At 33.2% G+C, this 9955-nt stretch overlaps 1 protein-coding gene across 1 annotated transcript; it reads left to right on the top strand.

The window, feature by feature from the left end:
- The first annotated feature begins 1543 nt into the window (after positions 1-1543).
- LOC127838829 (E3 ubiquitin/ISG15 ligase TRIM25-like) lies at positions 1544-6783 on the top strand. The gene is made up of 3 exons (XM_052366826.1): positions 1544-1937; positions 2097-3102; positions 3666-6783. Exons 1-2 carry the CDS (start codon positions 1603-1605, stop codon positions 3097-3099), a joined length of 1338 nt encoding a protein of 445 aa, XP_052222786.1. The 5' UTR covers positions 1544-1602; the 3' UTR covers positions 3100-3102; positions 3666-6783.
- Positions 6784-9955: the final 3172 nt, after the last annotated feature.

The raw sequence follows: 9955 nt of genomic DNA, 5'->3' as shown, positions 1-9955 counted from the left end.
AGTGAAATATATGTCCGGCCAAATTCGTCGTGTATCGTTCGTTGGCTTTTTACCTCTAGTGGCCACATTTTTTGCTTACTCTTGATGAAACTTGGTCAGATGTTAATATTGACAATGTCTGGGCCTATTCTCCTTTGAGGTCAACAATTGGTTAAGGTCAAATCTTGGAAATAAACATCGTTACCACTCTAGATTTTACATTTATGACTCAATTGTGATACAAACTTTTCAGAATGTTTATCCTGACAATATATTTGCATGTTTAAACAACTGGATGAAATCGGTCTAACAACAAAGAATCCACGTAAAATCCTAGAAAAACAACATAACGACTTCAGAAGCCACAGTTAAGATTTAATTTGATTGATCTTGGTCAGCAAGTTCACCTTAAGTACATGTATTTACAGGTCAAGTTTAGACTCGGGTCAAAGGGGGTAGCAAATGAGATCACCAGGTAAAACGTTTATCAATATTGTCGCCACTACAGAAGCCCCATGTATGCCTGAACTTTAAAAAAACATAAATTAATAATGAGTACGATAAAGATTTTTTTTAAAGGGAAGTTTGATTTTGAGTCATGTAGTTCTAAAACAGGCTTATTTAGTCAAAATCTTTTTTCAACCTTTTAACCACACCAGAAGAACACTATCACTCATTCTTGATTAAAATTAGTCGGATTGCTTATCATGATAATATCCAGGCCAAGTTTGATTGTGGGTCATGTACAGTAAAAAACCAGGTCAACAAGTAAATTGTTAGAGAACCGATGTTTCCACATTAGAAGCCAGTTTCAAGAGTTTAGCTTTACAACACTTGGTCGGAATGTTTATCTTGAACAAATATATATTCCAATTTGGAGCAAGCATGTTCCTTATAGGTCATGAAGTTAATTCATAGAAATAACGTGTTACCATTTCAGAAATCAAATGATGAAGGAATCTTGATTAAACTTTATCCGAATGTTTATCTCGGGGATGGGTTACCAAAGTCTTGGTCAAGTTATGTAAAAAACATGGATACCCGGTCAAATCATCGACATCTGTTTCCTGAACTCAGGTGAGATTAAGGTCATTATGGTCCTCTTGTTTTTTCATGACTGACACAAAATATCAGAAGACACAGTCGTTTAAATGTATCGAGGGTAAGTTAAAGTCTATAATTGCTAGCAGTTTATTTAGTAATTAATATTGAGCAACGAAATTATGAAATTTCATCTATATATATGTATAATTTATACGGGATCATCTATGACATTATATATTACACGCACCAGACTTTGTGCATAATTATAGTGGGAACCTTTTGTAATTTGTGAAATTCTCTTTTTTTCTAATTATGATTGGGAATCCATGTACATGAAATTTAAACTACGTATGTGTATTGTTAAATTTGTGATACAATGTATTCTGAATAAAATAGTATTACATAGCTAATCCAACTACATGATATAATCCTGCGTAAACCAAATGGCAATACATGTCAGGCCTTAGCGAGAAGATAACGAAAAGCATGACGTTTGTTAGTTACACGTATCGAAGGATATCAATACATCATGATAAACGTTTTGGACATAGGGAAATCGAAAGTAGTTTCATACAAAAAATGGCGGCCATGTTGAGAACATCGCAGTACAAAGGTTCAGATGTTGTTTACGACGTGTGTTGTTCAATCTGCGAAGATGATGGCATATATAAAGAAGGACTGTTTTATTGTGCGAAATGTTCAAAGTATTTCTGTGACAGTTGTGTGAAAACGCACAATAAGTTTCATAAGGATCATTCAGTAAATGTAAAAGGTGAAGGTGATCTATGTCCTGATAACAAAACAGTGGATGATACACTGGAGTTATGTGAGATACACACATCGGAGAAGCTGACGATGTTCTGTGACGATCACGAAAAGCTGCTTTGTCAATTTTGCTTGCTTCATAATCACAGGTAACAAATAAAATATTTTTGACGATAAATGAATATTAAGGTCAAATTAAAAGAATGTTGGTTTCTTACCATCATCAAGTAAAAACAACAATAATAATATTGCAACCTATACTACTATTACTACTTCTAATAATAATAACAACACATATGTTTTTTCAGACAATGCAGTCATGTAGTCCCATTGGCTGATAAGATCAAATCTGCTACACGACGCATGGACGTAGCTCAAATGTCAACAAGCATTGAACAGTTACTGAAACGTTTAGAGGATATGCTGAAAATTGGCGAACAACACATAAACTCACTCCAAACTTCATACGAAACAGCACTAAAAGAAATACATAATGAACGTCAACGGATCGACGACAATTTAGACCGACTGCAAGAAAATACAATAAGAAATTTGGAACAGTTACATTCCAGATTAAAGACCTCTTTGGAAAATGAAAGCAAACGGTGCATTGAATGTGTTTCTAAGCTTAGGAGTTACGACACTAAAGACACACACAGTACGTCGCTTGAGCGATCATTCGTTGCGTATCAAAAATGTCTGGATCATTCGGCTTCAGTGGATTCATTTCATCAAAATGTACTTAGTAATATAGACATTGTCTTTGAACGCAACAAGGACTTAGAGCAGATTCTGGCTTCTTGTACAGAGTTAGGAAGTATAGCCAGTTACGCAGCTGTGTCACATTACCGCATTGATCCAAACGAGGTTGTAAGCGTAATAGACAAGTCTCAATATAAGGTGCGAACACCAACTGATAAGGAGAACTGTTACATTACTGGAATATGCGGCTCGTCTAATGGGGAATTCGTCATTGCTGACTTCAATAATAAATGTGTTAAACTCCTGGATCAGGGGTACACGTTATTAGCGCAATTACAACTACCTACTTTTCCGTTGTCTTTGTGTAATATATCCACTAATGAGATGGCCGTGACTGTTGGTGACGTTGGCTCTGCTAACGAAATTCATTTCTTACGAGTTGACAAACGGAGTATTGTAAACTTTAAGACTCTTCAACTGAACCATTCATGTTACGGTATTTCAATTCACCAGAGCGACATGTTTGTTACGTCCGGTGTTGCAGTATACCAATACTGGTGGATGGTCGGTTGTTCAAGGAGTTGTATAGAAATTCATCTGAATATTTAATGGGTAAAAGGCTACTTTTATATTACGAATCCGATCTGAAAGGTCTTGAATATATGGTAATTAAAGAGCAAAAAATTCATAATTTCGAGTGATTATTTAAAGTAACATGTTAACTTCAGTGTAATATTTGTCTTTTCGGTATATCTTAAATACGTTAACACTTTTATTTTGCAGCACAATATAAGAAATGTCTATATTATTCTACCGTATTTAACTTTTCTACACGTGATATTCATATTCCAGGGTACAGTTACATATAAATGCGTGTAAGAAGAAATACTGCTCAATCGTCGGTTATTAAATTATATGTATATAGTGTTCAATGGCAATCAGAGTAGGCAATGTCTTAGAATCAGTCCATAGATATATACTATAGCAAAATTTAGTTCAAGTGTAATTTTTATTATATTATCAATAGTCAACGATTTATTTGTGAAGTCAGAAACCAATCTGGAAAAATTCGTTCGGAAATGTCAATTAAACATGGCTGATTAAAAATGTTAAATGAGCATTTAAAAAGCTTCCATGCCCAATGGTCCATGTATTGTGTATTTGATATGTTGTAGATGTTGGGGTTAGTCCAGGTGGGATTATGATCTATGTGACGGACAGTCTTAATGGCAAGCTTCTTACACTGACCAGGGATGGAACAGTCACAGCCACGCTACAGGATCCTGCTTTCAAAATGTCATATTTTACATGTAACATACACGTGGCAGCCACAGGGCAGGTGTTTGTCTCAGATGAGATATCTGTAAGTCAAGTTGACGCGAAGGGCAAGACAGTTCTCAATATCATAAAACTGGGTATGACCTACCCTGTATCTGTCTACGTCAATGAAGACACTAGCAAGATGATTGTTGGATTTGCAAACAACGACAACATAATTGAGTTCGAAACTAAGGTTTCCTGACTGATCCTCATTTACATCTATAACTTAAGGACCTTCCAAGAGCATTAGTTATATTATGGCACTTGATTATTAATCCCGCTATTAATGTTACATTATATTACATCATTATAATAAGTAGTAATGATTCATACTGATGTATTTTTTTTATATGGAACTGATTTCAGACTTTTACCTACGATAACCTAATATTTTCCCAAGAAACTACCCAATTCGGTGTTGAGAAATAAACATCTGATTTTGTACATCCCTTCTGGATTATAAGGATTGTTATATTTAATGGAACAGTAACAGGCTTGTGCTTAACTTATTAATTTCTCAACACGTTGACTGCAACTCGTTTTTTTTTAAAACGAGATATGACATGGTAACGTATAATGTGTATTTGATCACAACAACAAAGGTAACATTTGTAGCATTTGCGGAAAAAATACGCAAATAGAAAAATAAAACATTCTGTTCTTCGTGTTGTTCGGGAGCTAAGTTATTGCTTATCGATTTCGTTAAGCTTATTGGAATAATGTGCTGTTACACGTCTGTATGCATCTATTAATATGCAAACTCATATTCATCATTAAGGCTATTTACATCATTATGTAAAAAAGACCCCAAAAGCATGAACCCGTGCATATGTATTTCAAAGTATATAAGGCCATTTAAGGACTTATCAGTTCATATATTTCTAAAATGTTTTAAACAAAAATAAGTTTGATTTAATGTGCTCTCGTTAATTGATTATATAAATGAAATGTGCTTTTGTTAAATGTTGAATAATTTATATATGTTTGTTTCTATTTACAAGTATATTGCTTTGTTTTCGTTGTAGTAAAATGATGTTATGTAAACATAAGCTTTGATGATTAGTTCATTTTCGATATTTCATTTTTCAAGTATAACTTGTAATGAACATGTGAGATCATTTGTTTTGACAATATTCATCAAGGTCAGCGAGTTTTCAGTTATGATTAACTAAAATGTTTACAAATTAAATATTTTTTTTATTTTGTAAAATCACATAATTAATTTATTGATGTTTTTGTTAAAACACAACAGCTAGATTTGGCATTAATGAAAATGCAATTGATTTGACATAAGACTGTTTTATATGTTAATGGTATAATAATGTATTCTTAATTCTCTCATATATGAAAACAAATTTCTCTGAATTTATAATGACAATTGTGACCTCATTTGTAATAACCTATTGATTATTGAACATAGCAAACGATTATAAACATTTCATATACTCTTATAAATAGCAGACTAAGAATCAATATTGTAATTTAGTAGAGGTCATACAATTCGATACTCTGGTATAACACATTCAGTATGAATCACATCCAAAACTTCCATGTTCATCAATAAACAGAGCACATATAAAACTTTGTCACAAGCTACCATGAGTCACAGAGTTGATATTATTTTATTACACCAACATTCTAAATTTTAGATTGAACTTTCTTTCACATGAAGTCAAAAACATATTTAAAGGTTTCACTTTAAGAACAGATGTGTTTCGCTAGGTATTGAAAATTAACACGTGTTAAAGCTTTATAGTATAAGCTCATTTGCATCTTTGCATTAAAAGTATTTTGTATTTTCGTACACGTCACTACGTTTTCTTTGTATTTCATTTAATATAGTGTTTTTTACTGAGGACTAACAACGATGTATATTACTTGGAAAAAAATCTGTCAAATGAAAAGAAAATATGAAAATCATGTTCGTTATGCTATTTATTTTAAAGTCTGTAGATAGGTTTTGATTTACTTTAAATAGCTTTTTCTCTCATATTTATCATTTCACCATGTAATAATCGAGGATATATGTTGTATCCATATAAGATTAAACAATCGCTTCATTAGTGAACATATACAATATTTTTGCGCATGTGACGGGAATCCTCGATTAATTGTATGGTGATAACACATGATTACAAAAATGACTCTCTCTTGTTTTAAATGAGATTTGACACAGATACTTTAAAATCTATAAGGTTGTAAGACATACCCAATATATTGAGCGGAACTTTTTCTTCCAGTTTTGTTGACCAATCATCACTTTTAATGTCATTGGTATGCAAATGGCTGCGGATATCAATACACATATACAGTATATTTTAATCCAGTGCATTGTGAACATAATTGATATACAAAACATAGTCGTTAAAATTTATCGAGACTTAAAACAATATGATATAACAAATAGAAAACCTCACTGAGGGCCCTATGGTAGAATAGTGACAAGCCACGCAGCCCCAAATAGTATATGGACCGAAGCCAAAGGCTTTTTTTAATAAAAATAAATAACAATATAAATTCCATCAATATTTCTCAGTTACTAATAATACTATGTACCGGTGTAAAACAAGAATACACGATGTACATTTAAAAACAAAGGAAACAATACTCGGAAAATCTTTGCGTTGTAAAACTTGCACAAATGTTACAAATAACTAACATTCTAGCGGGCACTATTAGATGCGCGCGCCTCTAGTCAGCGGGAACCATACTGTATAGCGCCCGCTTACGAGATGCGCGCGCTTCTTTGTCGGGCACTATTCAAAATAACGGACCTGTGTTGTTTTTATACGCAAATAAGAAACAAATTTATGTGAGGTGTAATATAAACTATAAGCAGTTTACTTAGTAAGAATTATAGAACAATTCATTTAGTTGATTTTATTAAAATATTGTTTGTCTGTATAATTTATACATAATCATATCTTACAATATATGTCAATATATTTCGGATAATAATAACATTGAAATCTTTTTGAATTTGGGAACGTCTCGTTATTCTTATATCAAAAACTATGTATACAATAAATTAAACTACGTGCGTTTATCGTCAAACGTCATCATTATCGATAAAATTTACCATTAAAAGAACAAAGCTATAAATTAGTCACATGTAAACCACACAACAATATACTTCAGGCCTTAGCTCAAAGATAACGAAAATCAATGCGTATGTAAGTTTCAAGTTTCGAAGGTTATCAATAACAAAGTACACGTTTTGTGTATTATTAGTATAACCGTAAGTAACTGACGGTATATGGGATATACACCCTCATACCATACGAACGCGAAGCTCGAGTATAGTATTAAATTACTGTAGGTGAATATCCCATACACCGTCACTTACTAACGGTGTAACGATTATATCTCAACCGACTACTCGATTACTCGGGTAGTATGGACATTACTCGGGGTGTATGGAAAATACTCCATGGGCACTGACCGCTGTAAACCAATCGGATAAGGTCATTTTTGTTGGAGGTGAGATATAGGAAAATCCTTGTTAATTTGCCTGTCGTAGTAGACTACAGATTACTATTACTACTACTACTACTATTACTATTTCTATTACTACTAATACTACTACTTCTACTACTTCTTCTACTACTACTTCTACTACTACTGCTACTACTACTATTACTACTACTGCTACTACTACTACTACTACTACTACTACTACTACTACTACTACTACTACTACTACTACTACTAGTACTACTACTACTACCACTACTACTACTACTACTACTACTACTACTACTTCTACTACTACTACTACTACTACTACTACTACTACTACTACTACTACTACTACTACTACTACTACTACAACAACTACTACTATTACTACTACTACTTTTACTACTATTACTACTACTACTACCACTACTACTACTACTACTACTACTACTACTACTACTACTACTACTACTACTACTACTACTACTACTACTACTACTACTACTACTACTACTACTACTACTACTACTATTACTACTACTACTACTACTACTTCAGACAGACAGACAGATAGACAGACAGGCAGACAGGCAGACAGGCAGACAGACAGACAGACAGACAGACAGACAGACAGACAGACAGACAGACAGACAGACAGACAGACAGACAGACAGACAGACAGACAGACAGACAGACAGACAGACAGACAGACAGACAGACAGACAGACAGACAGACACACAGACACACAGACACACAGACACACAGACACACAGACAGACACACAGACAGAATCGCAAGCACGCTCGCATCCCCCATACACACATACATACATACATTAATACATAGAACATTAATATTAATAATGATAACACATATACTTATTTCAATCAATGCAGTCATGTTGTTCTTTTGACTGATAAGAACACGTCTGCTACACGACGCATTGGCGTGGCGTAGCACAAATGTCTACAAGAATTGGACAGTTACAGAAACGTTTAGAGGATATATTGTATAAAATGGGTATAACGGTATTAAGGGTTTAGCCAGACTAAAAAATGGCAGGGGTACCTGAAAGAGGTACGGGGTTACCTATTTCGTGACATTTTTCTATTATATCGATCAGGTCTTAATATTTAATTTAGATCGTGTTTTGTATCAGGCATTGCTATTTATTGTAGCTTTATAATATAACTATTTATTTGATGTCTGTTTGGAGATTTGTGTATTGTTTTCATTGCACTCGTAAATATATTGATAGTTTAAAATGTTTTTCAATAGTGCCATTTAGGAAATTGTATTAAGATAACCTGGGATGCTGATAAGAATGTTCTCACTGCGGTGAATCTGGTTTTTATGTATTCGTATATGTTGATATTATTATATAATAATGTGATACAGTTCGACCAGAAGTAATTCCCGATGTAAAATCAAATATGGCTGATACTCGCTTCTTTTTCTCCTCGGAAGGTATAGCAGCAAAACCTTAAATGTCAAAGAAATGCGACGCGATGCATAATTGGACAAAATCAATCTTTCAAGCTAGTTTCCCATATCCACACATTTAAGTTGTATTCTCATGAAGTATGTATCTATCCCTCCATTGTATAGCACGCTGTGTTGACTGTTTGTCTCTTGATGATAGTACCGGAAAGCAATGTTTACATTAGTGGCTTCATGTGTACTGGTAAAGCTCAATAATTAATTGCTCTTAAATCATGTAGCAGAATCCTATGATTATATGTGTTGTCTCCCCTTACAATTCTCGCCATAATTGACATTTGACCTTCTGTTGAACAACTGTTCAATAGGAGAAATTACTACGATGACTAAACGCCATGTGAAATGTGAAAGATTTACCATCAAAAGTTCTCAAGATATTCAACCAAACCAATAAATACATTATTGACTCGCGTGTGCTTAATATTTTGCCTACTGAACCCAAAATCCACATAAAAGATCTACGGACGGACGGGGCCCATATTTTAAAAATTCAATATTTTAAATTTCATTTGAACGTTGTTGCAATTTTAGTTAAGTAGTCGATATACAAGGAACATAAGGACATTTTAAAGTATACTTTCTAACAAAGTTATCAAAAGTTATGATATAATGTGTATGGGAGTTTATAATATCTTGAACATATATTGCTGGACCAAATCCTTAATCAAGGTTATATATTGTAATATGTCATGAAACTTATTGCTTCTGTATATTTGGAATGTTTATTTTTATTGTGCATGGTGCATTTTAGAATAAGACGCTTCGTGCAATGTGCATGTTGTAACATTGTTTATTAGCATAAAATGTTCATAACATATGTCATTGTGTTAATTATTTTATAGTTTAAATATACTTAGATATATTTTATTTGGGACAAATAATAACGTGGACATGCTTGACTTGAAAAATCCGTTCCATCAAGTCAACACGTAAAATCGACAGCTACTAAGTATATATTATCAATATAACTATCTGCTTAGAGAATAATCAACGAAAGCGATAACATGAAAACGGAAGTGCAACATTTTCATCGCACAAATATAATTGTTTTTAATGGGTGGTGACTCAATTATTGAGTACACACACTAGACTTGGAGACTTTTCTAACGCAATACTTTCCAAACTTAATTATCTCATAGGGACCTTTAAGAAAAATACTCGACATTCTATAAACGAATACAAGGG

This window comes from Dreissena polymorpha, chromosome 7, assembly GCF_020536995.1.
Source record: "Dreissena polymorpha isolate Duluth1 chromosome 7, UMN_Dpol_1.0, whole genome shotgun sequence".
NCBI classification, from domain to species: Eukaryota; Metazoa; Mollusca; class Bivalvia; order Myida; family Dreissenidae; genus Dreissena; species Dreissena polymorpha.
The sequence above is the reverse complement of the archived record's forward strand: the minus strand, read 5'-3'. Positions and strand labels throughout refer to the sequence as shown.

Excerpts from the sequence above, each read along its gene's own strand:
- LOC127838829 (XM_052366826.1), top strand. The coding sequence starts at position 1,603 with ATGGCGGCCATGTTGAGAACATCGCAGTACAAAGGTTCAGATGTTGTT. Across the intron at positions 1,938-2,096 it reads TGCTTGCTTCATAATCACAG|ACAATGCAGTCATGTAGTCC; the intron begins GTAACAAATAAA and ends ATGTTTTTTCAG.